This window comes from Centroberyx gerrardi, chromosome 4 (genome assembly GCF_048128805.1).
Source record: "Centroberyx gerrardi isolate f3 chromosome 4, fCenGer3.hap1.cur.20231027, whole genome shotgun sequence".
Classification (NCBI taxonomy): Eukaryota; Metazoa; Chordata; class Actinopteri; order Beryciformes; family Berycidae; genus Centroberyx; species Centroberyx gerrardi.
The window spans coordinates 31,326,027-31,347,475 of record NC_136000.1 but is presented as its reverse complement, the minus strand read 5'-3'; the positions used below and the strand labels follow the sequence as shown (position 1 = coordinate 31,347,475).

The following is a 21,449-nucleotide window of genomic DNA, read 5'->3' as shown; positions in this document are numbered from 1 at the left end:
ATTGTTGGCAGGCGACATTAGCTATCAGGAAGCATGGGGAATATTGCCGCCTTGTTGATTTTCAAGCGTCCTTTAAAAATATAGACAGGATATATCCAGTGAAGAATACAGTGCAGAGAATCATATTAATTATGTTATAATAAAGTACCTGTAACTAAATTAACTATAATATACCTAGAATTGTTTATGGAATGTCCTTACACATCTGTATTTTGGCATGAGCTGGTAATGTTTCTGAATGAGAAATTTTATGTAAATATGCATATGCCTTTGCATGTCTGATATTGTTACTCTTCCATAAAGGTGGTTTTACCGGAGATAGCATGGACATTATTGACCATTTTCTGTTTTTTTGAAGATTCCACATTCATCAAATGAAACGGAGTGATGTGAAGCTCAACTTTTACGTTTTCAAGTTAGTTATTTTGATCTGAATTTTGTTATTGATAAGGAAGTTAAGAGGATGTGGCGTAATGCCCCTTTGTATGTACATATGTTTATATCTATTGTGTTGTGTCCTAGTAGTATGACTGAAAAATTGACATATTTTTGTATGGTAAGAATAAGACCCAAAATATTAAATATATGTAGGATGAAATAAGAAAGAACTCTAGAAAATATCTATATGTATGCAATAGAATGAATGAGAAGAATGAGAATATGAAGAAATATGAATGTGCTAAATAAATAAACTGGAAAAAAAATGGCTGCAGCAAATTAAGTAGAAACCCTTGTGCATTATTTAGTGACACATTGTTTTTGTTTCCCTTGATTAGTTAACATCATTTCAATTCAACAAGCGAGGGCCTGTGTGAAGAGGCGAGTGGAGGGCCGATATTTCCCACGTTGTCCTGGCAACGCACAGAAACACACACACACACACTTACACATACATTCACATGCACACACATGCAGAAAGAAACAAACACCATCTGTCCACTTCCTGCTGTTCAGGAAGTCTCAGCAGCACTAAGATGGCTGCCCCCATGTAGAGCCGGCTGGAGCCCCGATTGGCCACAGTTTCCTCCTTGGAGACGGTTGCTATGCCAAACGATACAAGATGCCAAGTTGTAGGGAAGCAAATGGATGCAATTTATTTTGTCAGATCTACTGTATGCTCACCAATGGTAGTATTTTATTCTCCTCTCTTCCTCCTGGCACCTTTGAAAGCCTGATGGCTGAAACGTCTGTACTAATAATTTAACATTTCTTTTGCATCTACAACTTGAGAACTTGCTAAGTATATTTAGGGGAGAGCGGGGCTAGTCATCACATGGGTAAGTTGTCTCAGTGGCTTTATGTCTGAAACTAAACATTTTAGAGCCAAAAGTCCAGTAACAAAAATGTTTACTTTCTTAATACCAAAACACTCTAACAGAAGGACAATTTTGATACCTGAACGTAAATACTTAATGTTGTCACACTGATATCGGGGCATGATGTCTTTACATTCATTCTTTTCTGAATAAATATTATTTTGGTACTTGAACCCTCAAACCTTTGGCTTGTGTAGCAAGTGGCCTCTCTTCTGGATCAGCCTCACATATCCATACGCATCCCAGGGTAGCTGAGGGAGGGATTATTTTACCTGCTGTGTGGTGGGTGTCGATTGTTGAGATGAAGTATGTTGTTTTCAATACAAGAATATGTTTGTCATACTTCAGAGGAAATGGAATTGTGTGCACAAACACAGCGCACTTGTCTATGTGACAGATTGCCCCGCCATGTGTAACAACATGCCCTGACATGGGGTAAGTTGTCACAAGTTGTCAAGTGGTATTTCATCAGTAATAACTTTTGCTTCCAGCAAATTATTCATGCCATTTTTTAGAGAAGACCTTAATCTAGCTGGAAAAATATGTATAGTATCTCAGTAGTAAGGCACTGCTGAGAAATACACCAATGAGAAAAAAGTGTGACAACATGCCCCGGTCTCCCCTAGGATTGCGCATACAATTTTAAGAGATTTTTTTTATGTTGCTGCTTGAGTACTTCCTTTTTATACAGCTTAGGCCTAATATTTTCTAGTTTCATAGGAAATATGCTCATTTTTTCTCCACTGCTTTTATCAAACACCGTGACTTTGAAAAAAAGGCCTTTACATACCAAGCATGATAAATTCATGAAAATGATTTGCTTCAAAGTTCCAGCCTGTTTAGTTATTCTCATGGCATTAACATTCCATCTGTCCAAAATGAGGGTCTCTGTGTGTTTGGTGTGTGTGTGTGTGTGTGTGTGTGTGTGTGTGTGTGTGAATTCCCCACTACTGTTTGATGAGTTCCCATCGCCATACAGAGCTATTGCATAATTAGCGCTTCATGGCAGACATAGGCATGTAAAGCAAAGAGCGATGCATATTACATAGTACATGCGTGGTTGTTGTAGTTATTCGATGTTACAGGGTAATACATTATTCACAATGGCTGTTGGCTGGGATCTCTCTGTATCAGCCTGTCTGTAGGCTACATGTATGACAGCAGCAGTTATTAATAGTGGCAAGTCATTAGTGTTTTTGCAAAGCAACACGCTTCTGCTCTTCCTTATATTTCTGCTACACAGCAAGTTTCCCAATGTTGTGGATTTTTCAGTGACAGTAATTTGTTGAGTTGACAAGTGTTGATTGGAGAGTTGTTTGTGCTCTCATAGGTGCTGATACGGCTCTGGAGCGGCTGTTCGAACTGTCTAGTGTTAAATTAACTCTGGTGATGGTGTGGACTTGGGTGTGGTGTGGTGGAACAGAGTGTGAACACGAGGCGTGTGGGTGCGCGCAAGCGTGAACGCTTTCAAAAACAACGGTTTTAGTAACGACTTACACTAAATCCTCATGTAACTATAGGTGTTTTGGACTCGCAGTGCGATCGTTTGGCTTCACAACACTTGGATTACGCTGCACAAGCTGTTTGGAGTCACATTTTATGGTCATTTTTTGACCTTTTTGGAACTCTAAAGACCCAATTCACAGCCACTTCAGCCACTTCAGCCATTTTTTTCAAATTTTTCATTTTTGGGAGAACTTTTCCTTTACACTAATGATTTTGCTGTGTACTGTGTCGCCAAACTACCTCTTCATACTTCTTCAAACTATACACTCTACTGCAACTTTAACATGTCCTAATTTCTATGTTACACCTTTTGATAAGGTGAACAGCTAGTAATGCACATATCCAAATCTGCACATTCTGTTATCTGCATGTGTAAATTAAAGGTGAATAGTTTTTACGACACACATCTGCACATCTAGACACTTTTCTGTAAATATATGTATCTTCTGTAGACCTGCTAATGTGAATACAATGCAATACAATACAATGTACATTTTGCACAGGATGTGTATAAGCTGTAAATGTACACATTTGTTTTTTGTATTCTCATATTCTTCTAATTTGTTATATATTCCCTCTACCTCGATATTTTTACTATTTACTATATATTTACTATATTTCACTCTGCATAACAGTATCTCATTATGTTTGGCATATTTTCATATCAGCCATATCACCCTCACAATGTTGTAATTGACATTTTTTCATACTGTCATTCGTACATACATTACGCCTCAGGTTTTCGCCCGATAGCAACAAATGGTGTCTCTAAGGCCAAGGGTAAAGCTTTGGTTCATGTTGAGGATGAACGAACAGTGAAAAGTGAAAGCATGAAAGTGAAACCGTGAAGCCATTTTTGAATTCAGTATTGCTTTCTGCACTGAGGGAGAAACAACTGAGGCACGGCGGGTGAATCTCCCTCCTGGAGAATAGGTACCAATAACCCCTTGAGTAAATCCAGTTTACTTTCAGGGATTTTTTGGGGTACTACATGTACTGCAGAATGTTCTCATTCATATATATCACTTCCCAACAAATTCTTTGGGCTCCCCTCTGGTGAACTGACAATATAGGTCGATAGAAGGCAGCCGAGGGAGGGCGTTCTAGATAACCAACCGCCGACGTTTTCAGGCAAAATTTCACTGACAGAAAGGCAGAGAACAGGGTACAATCCATAAACCCAGCTTTCTTTTAACTTCAAACGGAAGAAATATGGAGCAGATCATGCCGTGAGTCATGAGAGAGAAAGTTGAATAACTGTGGATGAATTTCAGTGCCAGCATGTAAAAAAACAGCACATTCGACTAGAATTGCGGCTATACTCGTGCATAGGACTAGATATATGGCCTCATGGTAGTCCGACCTGATACTGGGAGGACTGGGACTTGACCCTCAGAGTTAAACTAAAGAATCCAATGCCTCTCTGCTTGTTAGAAGAGATTGATTGAGGGTCGGTCCTTGCTATAGACTGGTTGTACTGGTCCATCTCAGCTGATACACACCACTGATACAGGAGATTAACGCCCTGGTTTATGGGCCACCTCACCTTGAACAAGGCTTACTTACTTATACACAAGGGCAGCCATGACAAATGTTACCCCAGCCTGCTGTATAGTTAAGTGGAGGGTAACATAAATCTATGTGTAGCATAGAAACATAAGACGAAATGTAATCCCAAGCATAATTGTAGGGGCGGCGGGGTGGCCTAGTCGTTAGCGAGACCATCCTTCAAAAAGCGGCAACCCCAGTTCAACAGAAAACCCTATTTCCCCTATGAGGACCGTTGAAGTACCACATCATTATTAGGGAAATATGAATGTATTACTCTAGACAGCCAAGCCATTGAAACAGTAAACACACTAGAGAGTGAATTATGCCACAGCAATTGAATTAGACTTGCTAAATCACACCAACCGCTGTTGAAGAGTTCAGCTAACATAGCTCTCACTCTCTCTCTCACACACACACACACACACACACACAATGGGAGACTCAATAGGGGACATATAATACAATAGAACCGAAACAAAATGCAAAATGTTTCTTTGAGGATGTTTTGTGTTACATAGTTCACATGTCCCATTATGGCTCTTATTTGGACACATATCATTATATATAGACAGCACCGTCCTATATGGGTTTGTTATGGGCCAAACAATAAGGCCATATAATGAAGATTATTTTGGGGGTATTTTCACCATTATTTGACAGTTCCTCTTTCTTGTTTCTCTCAGTAGAGAGAGAGACAGGAGAGAAAGGGGGATGATATGTGACAAAGGTCCTGGGACGGATTTGAATTCCGAGACTTCATACTTACATGGTACGCGCCTTAGACCACTGAGCCACCAGGACGCCCGCAGATAATGAATTTGTCATTGTACTTTGTTCTAGCAGTAGGGGTCATTTCCCAGCAACGGGGAGCCTCTAGTACCATTCCCTTTATTCACACAACTGTCACGCATTTAGCCTCAGACACACACTTTTAGGCTCTGTCTCATGCACTCAAGCTCCTCAGACAAATCTCAGTTTAAATATCTTTTAAAATATAGCAAGACTCAGCCTGAGCAAAGTGAGTAGTCTGAAAACACCCGCTAGCAAACAACATTTTCCCCCCTGCATGATGAGATGAAATTGTCTCTTAGACAGTAAGGAAAGAGAGTGGATTGGCTACATTCTCTCCCGCAGCACTGCTGTGTGTTGCTTTCTGTGCATGCGGCACTTTCTGAAAATACAGACCCAAGTTCCCAAGATGGTGGTTAGAGGTAAGAACATCCACCCACAGTTTTTACCCGAGATGGATATCGTTGTTTCCATTGTCAGACAGTGTTAAGTACGGTAACGTAGTGTTAGCAAAGCTGAGATTACACAAACAAAAAAACAACACATTGCTAATTTAGCTAGCTGGGAACTTTACTTTATAGCCTAGAGAGCAAGTAGCAAAAATGATAAACAGACATAATTTGTCACTTTGTTTGTGTCACTTCTGTATGACTATGAGTCCACATGAGTAAAATATACCAAATGTAGAGAGATGAGCAGAGCTGGAGAGGGTAAAATAAAAGACTACATCAACTGGATTAAAGGGAACATCCATGATGTTGATCCATGTTAGCTAATGCTAGCACTCAGACCCTCGATGTTGTTACTGTTATATTTATCTCAAAAGAAATTAGGTGTAATTGTGTAAGTTGTAGCCGACAACTACTTTCCACAGGCGCAGTTAACCAGCTAAAATCACCTAGCGCTAGTCTCCTGAAATGTCGTGAAATAAGCATGAAGTCTTAAAATCCAAATATGCCCTTTGTGCACAAAAAGCACTTGCAGGTTGCCTAAACTTAACCATAACCTTAACCAAAGTTTTACTTGCCTAAAGTTAACCATTAGCCAACCTTTAGGTAAAAATGCTGTGTCCAATTCATGCTGTTGTCACAGAATCCAGTTCATGATGGAAGAACGTAATCTTCACATAATTTGTGTCCACAGCATGTAATTTCAGACTTTGTGCTCATTTCACAAATTTTTATGAGATCATGTTGTGTTAGCTAGTAGAACAAAGCGAACATGAACAGTAAATAGCTGACTGCTAACATTAGCTAACGTTATGGATGTACGTGATACTCATGTAGGCCTATTGTAAACAACTACCCATGAGGCATTTCCTGGTTCTTCTTGACAGCTAACTTCAAACCCCTGTCTACTCTGGAGCAAAACGACTAAAAATGTTGTGTTTGGAGGTGCAAACAATTTTTTTTTAGGGGAAACTGGTTGGGATTCTTTCAGTTTCCACCAGAAAAGTCAGAGCAGGCAATAAAATACCAAAAAAAGAGAGGGCTGGGTGAAAAAATACTGTTGCTGTAGCCTTTGATTTGGACCTTTGTGGGTAATTTGGCCTCCAGCTCTGTTCATCTCTCAACAACATCAAAGAATCATTTTGGTATGTGTTTTACATTTTTTTGTCCAAATACCAGTTGAGTTTGCCTGTTCCAATGTGCTTCGCTGTCTTCCAAGTAGGGTTTCACATTAATCGACCATGGCCACCATGTGAATTAAAAGAATTGGAAAAAGATAGTTAATGACTCCAGGAGCCAACTGCAGTAGGCTAATCACTGGTGACGCTGTCTCACATTAATTGAGGCTCATGATGAAAGTTTGGGAGGAATGGATTTCTCGTATTCGACTGATCCTCTTTCCCCCTACAGTGGTTATCCTCTATTACACACAGCTCGCCAAAACCTATTTCCCCCCCCGGTGGGAAAATTGGTCACGTCCAACCATCCAATCATCCCGCTTCACATTCGTTTTGCAAATCAACAACGACACCTCACCCTCCTCCTCCCAAAGTAAGGGTCAGTGGTGGTGTTTCAGCATAACCGCCATCCACTCCTCTGCATTGCATTGCAAGCACTGCCTTCCACTGATCCCAGAACACATAACTCGCACTCCTTTTACCATCTAAATATTAAGAAATATATCAAATTTGTGAGTTGTTGAATCTACATTATGGGTTTTTGACGGATGATACTGACACTTTTGGACTGAAATCAATATCTTTAAATCTGAACATTTTCATGGCAAAAAATTCCACACACAACCAGTGTAGTATTGATCCATTCTACAGTAAATATGTAATCAATCAAACTGCATCATATCCATCATATCAGAGGCGGACGACACTGATTGGACCAGATCTGATTTCTAATAAAAGGTCAATATCGGCCCCAATGATGGGTCTAACCCTGCTTTACTGATGTTTTTTTGGCATCATTCAACTTTATATACTGCATGTCATTTTTCATCTAAAGCGCCTTAGAGTTCCATATATTTTTTAAGCATGGGTGAGGAATCAAAGCCCTGACAGTGTTAGTGTCTTGCCTCGGACCACACACCGTGTGTGTGTGTGTGTGTGTGTGTGTGTGTGTGTGTGTGTGTGTGGGTGTGTGTGTCCTCTTTACAGGAACATGTACACACACACACACACACACACACGTGTTCTTCTGGTGTTCTGTACTTGTGTGTGAGTAAGTACTAAAATTAGGGTCAGTATGTGCTTTTGCTTGTATGTATGTGTGTGTATTATGTATGTATGAATGTATGTGTGTGTGTGTGTGTGTGTGTGTGTGAGCATCTGTCATTATGCTATGCCTGTGCTTGCATGTGTAAATATGTGACAAAGTAAATTTGAATGTGTCGTTCTGGAAAAACAACACAGTAGAGAGGAGTGTGTGTGTACATGTGTACGTGTGTGTGTGTGTGTGTGTGTGTGTGTGTGTGTGCACACTCACATGTAGCGCAGGTGAGGGTTCTTGGAGAAAACACGAGCCTGGATTTCACGCAGGTTGCTCTTCATAATGGTCCTGTCACACACACACACAAACACACAGAAAAAGAGAGAAAAAAAACTTCCAGGTCAATCACCCTGAATAAGAGGAATAGAGAAAAAAGAGGAAGAAGTGAGAAAAAAGTGAGAAGAAGGTGAAAAAGAAAGAAAGAAAGAAAGAAAGAAAGAAAGAAAGACAATGTGAAACAGAATTGAAAATGGCAAGAAAGTTTGCAAATCTTGATTTTATCAATTCCAAAAATGCAAATATAAGTTATTGGTTCAATTAAAATAAAAGAGGATGCAGAAGAACATACAACAATTAGGGAGGATTATCTCTCTCTGAAAAAAAGATCATTTATCTTATCAAATCCATATTGTCAAAACAATAAATGAGTTCTCAATTCCAATCTAACAAATGAAATAATGGATTGGATCAGAAATTGAACTTGAGAAATTCCCTGCACCTTACATTGCTTATTTGAACATATGTCCTAACACACACACACACACACACACACACACACACAAGCTCTCACTCTTGCCCAACTGCCTGCTGCTACCAACGTATCCATGACAACAGGTGTTTCAGCTGTGTGATTGGCTGCGCCTACGCTGGTGATGAGTAGATACTTTACAGGTCACACAAACTGCTGGGGGCCTTAATAGCAAAAGTCAAATCAATATAAATAGCCCGATCGATTTGAATTGATAAGATGAGATGCATGTCTTTCTGCTCTGCCCTAAATAAATATCTCAGTATCAGAGATGTGAATTTGCCAAAGATTGGCGATTGAGTCAAGGGTGTGGGATGGGATGATATAACGAAATTCAATATATCGCGATACAAAAATGTGACAATATGCGGGGCAGATTCCAAAACACAGGAAAGGGTGTTGTTATCCTTTGTGCAAGCACGTACAAAGTTCATTGGTGGTTGGTTGACCTGTATAAGAAGACTGGGGGGTAGTTTGAATTTTGGGACGCATCATCAGTAGTGCTCCTCCGGATCCTAGGGAGTTTCGGCCTTTCACACTATACACCCTCACCAGAGGCGGCCGGCTGCAGGGTGATCAGTCCTGAGCCTGCGTCCCATGCCCAATTATTCATGAGAGTCACCTTGTTGTTAAGTGGCAGACATCTCATGGGACTATGCATGGCAGGGTCGTCCTGTTCCCTGAGTCAAGCCTAAGCTGACCGCATACCTCCTGGTTTACTACTTGTGGGCCCAGCAGGGGTCCTTCCTCTTCATCCAGAGCCACTGGCTGCTTCTCTCTGCTGCCTCTGATGCAGTTTTGATGGCTGTGCGCAGGCTCTGGCCCCTGATTCCCAGGTCTCTCAGCAGTTTGGTGGTAGATGTTGCCACAAACCCTCTGCATCCAACCTCCACTGGGCGGACTTCCGTGTTCCAGCCGTGATGTTGTGCTTCAGCAGCTAGCTCAGCATAGCGCAGGTGTTTTCGCTCATAGGCCTCGTCCACGGAATCCTCCCAGGGTACGGTGAGCTCGATTATATAGACCTTCTTTAGGGAAGGGGACCAGAGCACCAGATCAGGTCTTAAGGTGGTGGTGGTGATCTCTGGAGGAAACACCAGTTGTTTGCCAATATCCGCGAGCAGTTTCCAGTCACGTGCTAAGCACAGCTGACCACTCTCCGATGGTGTGGAGCTGCTCCTGGTTGCTTTAGCCCCTTCACAGACAAAGGCAGTTCTCCATGGGGGGTTGGATACTGGAGGTGGTAGGGAGTTGATGGAAGTTCGCTTGTCCTCCAGGGTGGCCGCAAGGCTCTTTAGAACTTGGTTGTGGCGCCAAGTGTACCGCCCTTGGGTGAGACTGGTCTTACACCCTGTTAGTATGTGCCGGAGAGAGGCTGGTCTGGAGCAAAGGGTACAGCCTGGATCATCGCCAAACCACTGATGGCAATTGGTTGGTGTTGGAAGGACGTCGTAAGTAGCTCTGATGGTAAAGCTCAAACTTCGTGCTTCCATGGCCCACACATCCCTCCAACTGAACCTCCTCCTCTCCACACTGTCCCACCGTGTCCACTGTGCCTGTTTGCCAAGGGAGACCGCCTTGGCCCACCTTGCAGCCTCCTCCTGACGGCGTACTTCCTCCACCACCATCTTCCTCCGTGCTGGTGCAGTGGCCTTCCTCCAAGCTGGGCGGTTAGTTGTTAGACCAAGGCCTCCTCTTCCGTGCTGAACATTCCCCACAATGTCAGCATGTCTGAGCGCTGATGTTGCCTCCTCCACTGCTGTTGCTGGTGTCCATTTGCGTCCAGTAGCCAAGGTTGGTGCGTTGTTCCTCACCACTATGTCTTGGGATTCGTTCAGTGTCATCTGGAGTCGCGTTTTTGCGCACTTGAACTCCTCCGTGAGACTGGTGAGGGGCAATTTGAGGACACCATCTCCGTAGAGGCCTATGGTGGTGAGGCATCGTGGAAGTCCGAGCCACTTTTTGATGAATGCTGTGACTCCTCTTTCCAGCTTCTCTACTGTCGAGATGGGGACCTCATAGACTGCAAGGGGCCACAACACCCGGGGTAGGAGTCCAAATTGGAGGCACCAGGTCTTTAGCTTCCCAGGTAGTTGGGTGTTGTCAATGGATTGTAGGCCAGCGCTGATGTCCTTGCGCAGTTGTTTCACCTGGTCTCTGTCCTTCAGGCTTGCATCGTAGCACCTTCCGAGGCTTTTGACAGGCTGTTCAGATACTGTGGGGATTGGGTCGTCTCCGATGAAGAATTTCAGGTCAGCAAGCACTCCCTTCACCACTGAGATGCTGCGTGACTTAGATGGTTTGATCTTCATACGGGCCCAGCTGATGTTCTCCTCCAGTTTTCTGAGCAACCTCCTGGTGCATGGGATGGTGGTGGTCAGGATAGTGATGTCGTCCATGTAGGCTCTGAGTGGAGGGAGGCGCACACAAGAGCCGACTCGCTGTCCACCTACAACCCATTTTGAGGCTCGAATGATGATCTCCATCGCCATGGTGAACGCCAAGGGAGAGACGGTGCATCCGGCCATGATGCCTACTTCCAGGCACTGCCATGAGGTGGTGAACTGAGGGGTTGAGAAGCAAAACTGCAAGTCCTGAAAGTAGGCTTTAACCAGGGCTGTGATGGTGTTTGGGATTAAAAAAAAATTAATCACAATATTAGCTCCATTTTATTCTGCTGTAGTAATCACAAATGAGACGGCTTGACCATCACAGTTTCACAAGCTCTCCATCCAAATTATAGTATTTGCACTTGAAATTAAGTTTTTAAAATTGTTGTTTACGTTCTATCCAATGCCTTTGCTAGAAAGACCCATGTCTCAGAAATAAACATAATTCTGAACAGTCAGACTTTGTTGTCATTGAACTTTTATTTATTACATTGTATTGTGGTTGTATCGAATTGTGAACCTCATATCGCGTATCGAATCATATCATGAGGTAAGATTATAACTTAACAGATAAAGAAAAGATCAAATTTGGGTAACATTATAAGCACATTGTGAGTGAGTTATAATTACTATAATCAGAGCATGATATAATAAACACAATTTTTTTTTTATAGAGCAACTGTGTAGTTAATGACATGATATCAAAGTGAATGTCATTTTCTGATGTTTGATCATGATATTGTAAGAAACGTTTATCTGTACTTCTAATGAGAATGTAATCTGCTAAAGTGTTACTGAAAATTGTATTAGGTGAGGAAAGCCATACAACTGATACTGCTGCAGATTTTGTATATTTATGTCAGAATTACTGGAGAAACAAAGATGAATATAAAATAGAAGATATACTGCTGGGAAAACAAATCATCCTGTAATCCCTGAAATCGTTTCATTGTTTTTGTGTTTAATTGGTGATTTTGATTCATTTTGTTCTGGTAAAGTATGTTTTATATGAGAAAGATGGTATGTGACAATGTCTGTTTTTAGCAGAGATTGAAAAATCATCACTGTGTGTTTCTATTCGAGCTGAAACATCAGATCACTTTTTTTCTTCCAACAGCACTTCTCTTGAGTAGGATATTTTGGTCGAAACTCAGTGAGCTCACACTCCACGCTAAGATAAGATGGATCTTATTCCTCTCCCTATCCCTTCTCTTTTGTCTCTCCGAGTCTCGCTGTCTCCCTCTCTTTCTTTCTCCTTCCGTCTCCCGTTCTACCAATTCCAGTCTTAACCCTATCAAATCAAATTCAATTAAAATCAACCCCCTCTGTCTCTCAACTCATTACAGCTTGATAGACGGTGGAGACATGGATTTCTTCCCCTGCTGAGATGTGCTCAACAGGACTCGGCTAGCGTGGAGAGAAAGAGGAGTAGAAAGGTAAACGGAGGGAGCGAGAAGAGGAGATCAGGACTGCATTGATTTGCTATGGTCAGCTGTTGCCCATTTGCAATGAACCAAAATCAGTGGGATACAATATGAATACTGAATTAAGGGATTCGACTGATATTCGCTTTTGAAAGCACAACACTGATTGGACCAGATCTGATTTTTAATAAAAGACCAATATCAGTGCCATACATTGGTCTAATACTAGTGGGGACATTGCAGAACTGACTACAGATCTGCACTTTTCAGTATGGAAAGGAAAAACAAATGAGGACCCTTTATCTTTCATCTATACTTGATTTGAATTGGCTGGAGGGTGTCCATTAATTATGTTTAATGTACAGTATAAGCAGCACCATTGACGCAATGGTTGTTTGATTGCCATTCAAAATTAATGAGCAAGTAAAAGTAAAGATTTGAGCATTCCATTTAACCTACATGGTGCCATATAATCAATGCCTTGATTTAATGGTTTTTCAAGTTGTCTTCAAAGTGATCAAATTAGCAGTCAGAGGTCATGAAGACAGCAATTTGGAAAAATAACATTGTTCAGTCCTGATCTTACAGTACAGTGTGCCCAGGACACCCTTCCATCTCCCACTTGGGCATCGAGAAACCTCACTTCAGCTGACATGCAGATGACTAGGGATGCAGCGATTAAAGCAATATTCCACTTAGTTTTAACATGGGGGTTATTTGGCACTTGACCGCCATGAAAACCAGAATATAAACTAATCACCAAAATCGGATGCAGCTGGACGAGTTTGTCGCATTTGGATTTTTACTTCCCCATCCTTAGTTGGGTTAGTGTTACAAACAAAAATTACTGCGCAAAAATCATAATACCATGAAACCGTCATATTTCCTCAGATCTTACCATCTACAGTAAATCTCATACCGCTGCATCCCTTCCAGTGACTCTGCTGCTACAAGCTTAAAAAATTACTGCAGTAGCTAATTATATGCATGGAAAATGTATTTATAATATTGTGTAGCAAGTGCACAGCAAGATGCGTGAGAATGCACACAAAGTTCATGGGCTAAAACACTGGCAGACTGAGGGAAGCAGTTTGCCATGTTTGGGACTAGAAACCCAAGTTACCAACTTGAAACTGAGGTTTCGTTTTGCATGAACGTAAAAACACAAAAACACTGCGTGAATGAATAGACTCATTGTACATGGTATGAGTAGGACACTAGCTGAATAGCTGTATAGTTTGTTTGCTGATTTGAATGAACTCAGCTGAAGCAGTGGCTCATCGCCTTGGTTTTGTCCAATTCTTTTAAAGACCAACTCGTCGGGTAAAATCCCTTCTCCTTGAGGAAGCCCCATGTTTGGTCAAAGTGTAAAAGTCTGTGTACTTACAGCCTCTGTAGACTGGTGTAGAGCTCCATATCCACCGGGCTCAGGGTCTGCAGACCAGTCCAGTTCTCAATGTGTCTGGAAGGAAGGAAGGACAGACAAAACACATCAGGGTGTGTGTGCTGTGCATGTTTTGCACTTGTGTCCTTATGAGGACCAAATGTCCTTTCAAGATGACAAAATCCCCCAAGTGAGGACATTTTGCTGGTTAGTATTGGTTTAAGATTAAGGTTTAGGGTTAGGATTAGGACTGCATTTACTAACATGAATTAAACATGGATAACTAACATGAATTAAACATGAATAACAACATTAACAAAGATTAGTTCATGTTAAATGCACAATAAACAACTGCATTAAGTAATGTTGTTATACATGTTTGTTAATGCCAATGTCTTGTCTAAACTGAAACCCTAACTCTTCATGTATTAGTTAAACATATCCAGGTATTAACTAAAGTAAGTCACAACAAGCATTACCTAACATGAATAGTGTGTTATTCATTAGTACAGTGTGTTATTCATCAGCAAAATACATTACTTAACATTAGTTAAAGAGTAACTAAACCACACCCAAATCTGTGGTGAAGCCTGACACTTAATGGTGAAAAGTAGGGTACTGAACTGGCCATCTGCTATTGGCTGGTCTTTGGTGGCAGGTGATGTCACCAGCTGTTGTACTCTATAGAAGGTGACATCACCTGGCACCAAAGACCAGCCAATAGCAGATGGCTAGTTCAGTCGTGGGGTCTAGTTACTTTTTAATGAACGCTTCATGTAAAGTGTTACTGAAATCCAAATTTTTGTTTGTTTTTCCCTGGTACTCAGGCTCATTAAAACTAGAAAGGCCACAGGATTTGGGGGGCCAACAAGTCATCAACTGACAAAGATAAATATAATTACAGCTACAAATTCCTTGCGGGATTTTGAAAATCTTACCACAATGGTTTGTACAGAAAGTTAGTGCAGGAAAAGTCATGGAGGAGATTTTGACAGCTGAAATATTGAATTTCTGACATTCACAATAGCGCTTCTACTTTACCACCAGCAAACCAGCCAAACGCTGTGACATTTTGCCTGTGCTTGGCAAGTCTGTCAAAACTACAGGGTGTCCGCAAGAAGTCTGGAATCACGCTATGGGATAAGTAGCGCCATGTCTTTTTTATTGTTGCACTTGTTTCCTCCGCACACTCTAGCTGTCAGGATGGCTGAGTGGTCTAAAGTGCTGGCTTTTCTTGTCTCCAAATGGAGGCATGGGTTCAAATCCCACTTCTACCAGGCACTTCTGATACTGGTTCAGTTGGCAGTTTCCCCCCGTGATTCACGTTCTTTTTTGCAGGTGGCCAACCTGTGTTCAATCAGTCTTTTCCGATTCCTGAAAAAATGGACTTTGGCCCGCGAAGAAATTCATTTGGCTCGTAAAGTGTCTGAATCCACTCGCTGCTGTTGGCTGGTTGGCCAAAAAGTTTGTTGTCATGTCCTCATGGGAACCCAACACAAACAGGACGGCAGCCCGTTTTGGATCCAGCAGCGTATGGGCAACGAATCAAAACACGCAAATCACATCCTACTGAACATCTGTTTACCCTAGAGACTTCCTCCCAGTCCTGTGAGGTGTGTGTGTGTGTGTGTGTGTGTGTGTGTGTGTGTGTGTGTGTGTGTGTGTGTGGTTAGGTAGCACTGACTGCATGAGATCAGTAAAAGGTGCTGTATGTATCCATCTGTCCTCCTGGAATTGATTCATCACCAAATCACCTTTCCATATTTACTCTCTCTCTGTCTCTCTCTGATACTCATTGTTTCTCTAACCCTCGCGCTCTCACTTCACTCTCCATCCGTAAACACACACACACACACACACAAAGACAGAGATATGTAAACACTACACCTTACAAACACCTCCCACTATCTGTAAACATACACTCTCACAAATAATCTTTAAATATGCATAATACTACACACACACACACACACACACACACACACACACACACACACAGACATTCAAGACCCACTGGGAGATGCAGATTGATTGGCTGAGCTCATTTTTACCTGACAACAGAGTCCACCCCCCCTAAGGGCCTTATTGGGTGATTGACTAATTGAATGACAAATCAATTAGCCAATTCCAAGTCTAAATAACCAGTAATGCACCAGCTATGGGTCCCAGTGGAAACACACACACACACACACACACACACAGAGGTAGACACAAACAGAGAACACAAAAGATTCACATGCTGTTAGATGCAGTTGCATCCAACAGATACACAAACACACTCACATTTATCTTACATTCAGTGGTTAAAAGTACTTTCCATATTTCCATTGAGTTCTCTCTGCATGGAAGCTTTTTCCACGCTCACTGTACCAGCTATTCAACTTTGAATATAAAATCACTCACTTGTAGAGCAGCCAATGTCAAAAAAAGAAGTTCTTTTTTGTAATAAATGAAATCCCTCTTGCTTGCAGCAACAAAGTCGCCTTTCTTGCATTGATTAAAGCTTGGAATGAATACACTGTAGCTCGCTTGAAATACAGCTCAGCTGAGAAAAGCAGCCTTGGCTGGACTAAATCAACCTCATATTGAGTAAACAGTTTTTCTTGTACACAACAAACCCCTAATGCTTAAAAAAAACAAAAAAAAAAACACTATTAAATTAAATATGGAATAAAACTCATACGGAGTAAAGAACTCCACTCCCTTAAAAACATATCCGACACCAAAAACACCTAAAATCAACTAATACCAAAAAAAACAACTTTTTTTTGTAATCGATAACACTGACATTGCATAAAATCTCATGTGCTTGAAAATTATTGAAAACACCTACCATACCTGACAAAACTTCTACTTATTTCATAATATTTAATGACTTATTTCTGCTTATTTGATAAGCCCAGTGGCATACCTGCTCTCAACCACACTCTTTCCTCTAACATCCAAGGTACAGTAGGTTTCTATTTTTCTTTGCTGTAACCTATTGTAACAGCACAAGGGGTTAGTTACATCACTCCCTGTGTATTGGTGAATGGGACTGACTTGAAAAACAGGCTCCTATTATATAAAAAGCCTTTGCTTCAAAGTAAGGTGAAGGTAACCCACACAAAGAAAAACAGTTTGACTTGCAATGCATGAAAATTTGTAGAGCATAAAATCCCTCTTGCTTGAAAATGTGAAATGACACCACATAAAGCTGTCTTTGTTTTTAAATAAACCTCTTTTATACAAAATTCATCATGCATTAAAAATAAATTCCATACGGAATGGAGCATTTCTTACATCCCAAAAATATTTAATATTTAATATCTAATTAAATATTTTAAAAAAAGTAGTCGTGTCTCGTGCCAAATCAAATCCATCCTACTCTGTGGTAGTGATGGGTTAATTTCGTCAAAGTGAATGAGTCGAATTGGTTCGCCAACGTAACTTGGTCGTACAACACACACACACCCAACACCCAAACAACATACTTCTTCATGGTATAAGCACAATATTGTACGAGTCCGCCAGTTCATCCAGCATGTATCGGACTGAATGAATCGTTGAGGCAGCGGCACCTTTTGGTCAAAAGACATGGTACAAATGCGAGTGAATCATTCAGCTGGTTAACAGTTCACTTAAATAACAAATTATGTATATTGGTCAGTGAGCGTTTAACCCGTTTTTTCTGTTTTTTACACAAAACAATTGAATGGACTGGTTAGCAAGTTAGCAATAGCTGCCGAATCTGACAGACCCTATTTAGCCAAGGTGTTTGTAAAGCAGTAAATTAGTCCAATTTTGTGACAATAGTTACTAAAGTTATCATTACTCACTACGAAACCAAACCCTTTAATTTTATCCCTGAAATGTCCTTCATTTTTCATTACATAAACATTAATTATCCATTAGAAATAACATAGCTTTAAAAAAGTAAGGTTGGTATCAGGGGTTTTTAAAGGATTTATTCATGGTGTTTGTGGAGACACTAGAAATTAAGGATTTTTTATGCCTTTTGTGGATGATTTACAGGGTTATTAATGAGCTATTAATGGAAAGTTCCTGTCTCCCTGAATTTTACATTAAATTATAAAGTAGGCAGTCAAACATTAAGGGGAGTTTAAGGGGGTTTTAATGGGATCTCCTCCATTAATAACTCCCTTAACTAATTGTTAAGGGGTTTCGCATGAATTAAGGGTGAATTAATGTAAATCTAAGGTTATTTTAAGGGATTACAGTTCGTAGAGATTTGAGACTGGACTTGACCAAGCCTAATGGTACTTAGAACAGTAAAGAAAGGTGATTTAGCCTGGGATCAGTTAACCTCTGATTAGACTATCAGTTATTTAAAATTTGTGCTTATGAGTTTGAATTGAGTCAGTTATTAAAATCGGTCTTCCCCACCAATACTCTGTGGCCCTTTCAGTTTTCCTACTGTCTCAATAAAAAGAACGAAAAGATAAATAGTGGATGACCCACTCTCCTTTAAAACAAATAAAATACCCAACAGCAAAGCTGCCCAACTTTTCTTCAATTAAATAAAATCCCTTGTGCTTGAAAATATGCCAAGCCAAAAACAGTCTTTCTGGCAACGAATAAAACTTTGAATTAAAGAATTAAAATACCTCTTGTTGCTTGAAAACATCCCATACAAAAACAAAAAAAAAATCTTATATTCAAATGAACCCCTTTTGCTTGGAAACACCCCAGGAAAAAGACTTCCAGTGCAAAACTGTATAATGTTATGCTTGGAAATGTCCCAGAGCAGAAAAATAATAATAAAAAACCCTTCTATTGAATAAACCTTGAATAAAGCCGCCCTTGCTTGAAAAGCAGCTCCCTCGTCCTAAAAGGCAGCCTGTGCATCTAAATATGGAGATATTTCAGATTAGATTTTGCTGCCTGCATAAAGAGATTTGTGATATCCACAGAGACGGGAAGAGATTGGCAGAGAAGGAAAGAAGGACAAAAAGCAAAGAAAAGACAAACATAATAGCCTTATAGCCCTGTAGTTCGTTGACAACATAAAGGTGATGACAATGCTTTTATTTCATACTGTTCATTCACACATTTCTACTTAGTTTTCATGTTAAAAAATGTTTTCTGCTGCAATGACCTAATTTCCCCACAGTGACCAATTAAAATTGACATCCAGGATTTCCCTGCTTGATGTTTGGACCACAACCAAACAACCACGAAAGTATTATATTATCAGAGAAGGTGTAGCAGCCAGTGTCGCTCGTCTGCCATCACCAGTAAACGGTTCTAACCCTCGTCAAAATGGCATCCCCAGACCAGGTAGTTTGACTTTAAATGATTGTAACTTTTGTAATGAAATTAGGCAATAACATCACTTACGATGGGGTAATTATTGCGACTTGACAGTAACAGCATATCAGTCAGGTTGGCCAGAAATGATTGTTAATGTAAGCTCTTTGGGAAGGCTAGTTGCTGTATGGAACAGACATGAGTTGATCTGATCAATTAGTAGACGTTTAATGATACATCATTGGAAAGGAACAACATGAATGAACACAGTCAGTGATGTTACAGCTCTCCCTGTACTGAGGGAGAGCTGTGATCTATATATATCTATATATAGTCAGTACATGATACGTACTTGACAGATAGTAATGAAAAGAGATGGCTCCCGCATGTCTCCACATGCCTGATAGCTGGCATAACGATTGACGCCAAGAGATGAATGCTTTGTAGCAGGAACATCAGGCACATCCTGAAACTAGGTCAACTTTGGTCAACTAACATGACCACTGTGTAAGTATTGTATACAATTCCACATAGTATGCTAGCTAGTGGCACTCGGCTACCAAGCACAGATAATCTACGTTGGCTAGTGTTGGTTGGATAGTTAGCAGACAAATTTAAAAAAATTTAAGTGAACGAAAAGTGAATTGAATTGCTGGAAAAGAACATGGAGCTCAGTTGACTTTAAGGTGAAAAAACACATTGCATTCATTGCAGAGGAACATTTATCCTTATGGCCACCGAATCCCCCTCTCTCCACCTCTTCTTCTCTTTGCCTTAGCTTTTTCCTCTCTACTCCTCCCTCCCACTCTCTCTCTCTCTCTCTCTCCATCCTCTCCTCTTCCCCTCTCTCACCCTCCTCCTCTCCTCCCGCTCCTTCCTAGATCTTGGCAGTGTGTGAAGAGTCAGACCTCTCACCCACACATACCATCAATGTTTGGCTGCCAGGACAGAGAAGGAACCGCAATGATACAGAAACCTCCTACGCACGCTGCCTCAAAAAAACAGAGTGAGAGAGAGAGAGAGAAAAAAGAGGAGAGAGAGAGAGGAGGAGAGGAGGAAAGCACTGAGGTTCGAAGAGAGAGAGAGAGAGAGAGAGAAATAGAACAAAGAAGCATGAGAGAAGATTACAGGTGGTATTAAGTTGCATTTCCACCATTAGAGAACCAGTACCTGCAATGCCTACCATCTGTGTTACACTTGACACACATACATGTTACCACTTGGATAGTCATCTTGCAAGAAAAGTCATATAAAAGCCTGCAAACAAGATTCATCACTGTGGCCTCAGCTCACACATTGGAAACAGGGTCTTTGCAAATTTGGCGAACCATTCTCAAATATTTGATTCTGTTGCTGAGCTTGGGATTATTTTTCAAGGCAAGCCTTGACACATAGTCACACGTTTCTAAGGAGAGAACTATGAAAGTGTCGAATACAAAAGTGTCCTGTAACAAGTAATCGCATGAACAAACTAAATCTAGTGTAGCATGGGTGTATAAGGCATCATTTTCACTCTAAGCCAACGCTACATGAATACTACATGTTTGCTACAGAGGACATTATGCTAAAATTACGGCCACGCTACATATCTGGTTCTCCATTTTAAGTCGATGTAAAGCTAATGTTACAGCTACGTTTCATGTGTCTAACTCTTGGTTCACCATTGTAAGTCAATGTGAAGCTAATGTTACAGCTCCGCTTCATGTGTGTAACGCCTTTGTCTCCATTGTAAATCCATGTAAAGCTAATGTTACAGCTACACTATATGTGTCTACCCCTAGGTCTTCATTAGAAGTCTATAAAGCTAACATTACAGCTACGCTACATGTGTCTAACCCCTACGTCTTCATTGTAAGTCTATAAAGCTAACAATACAGCTACGCTACATGTATCTACCGTAAATCCTCTAATATTGGCCCGGGCCTTTATTTACCTCAATTGCAGAGGGTACCAGGCCTTTATTGGAAGCAGGCTTATATTAGAGACAGGCCTTTATTTCTAATTCCCTCTGTTCGATAAGTATATTTGCTCATATTTTAGTACGAAGCCTCCTTGTTTTCTGATCTGCTTCTGTTGGGGTACGTTAGGTCGCCGTTTTTTTGTTACTGCAATGCATTACGATAATTACGGTAATCGACGACGGCATGCTCCAGAGACTTCCGCCGGCCGAGCCATCTTGTGGCACTTGTACGTTACTACAAACTACAGTTACAAACAGGCACCAGGAGTTTACCGGTATCCACCGTTGTTTGCATGTAAGCTGAAGCTAACTGAAGCTAAGAATAGAATCTATACAGTTATATCATATCGGCGTTTATTTTGATGCATATGCGCGAGCTCAGTCCACCTGACAGCCCTCTGTTCTGTC

General features: G+C 40.9%; 1 protein-coding gene across 1 annotated transcript in view; it reads right to left on the bottom strand.

Annotated features, from left to right (window-relative positions):
• Positions 1-21,449, bottom strand: part of ntrk3a (neurotrophic tyrosine kinase, receptor, type 3a) — a 208,978-nt gene that overhangs the window by 154,993 nt on the left and 32,536 nt on the right. Inside the window, exons 2-3 of the mRNA XM_071915070.1 lie at positions 13,835-13,909; positions 8,105-8,176 (exon numbers count right to left, since the gene is read on the bottom strand). Of these exons, the coding sequence (XP_071771171.1) occupies positions 8,105-8,176; positions 13,835-13,909 (147 nt within the window). The remainder of the gene's footprint in view (positions 1-8,104; positions 8,177-13,834; positions 13,910-21,449) is intronic.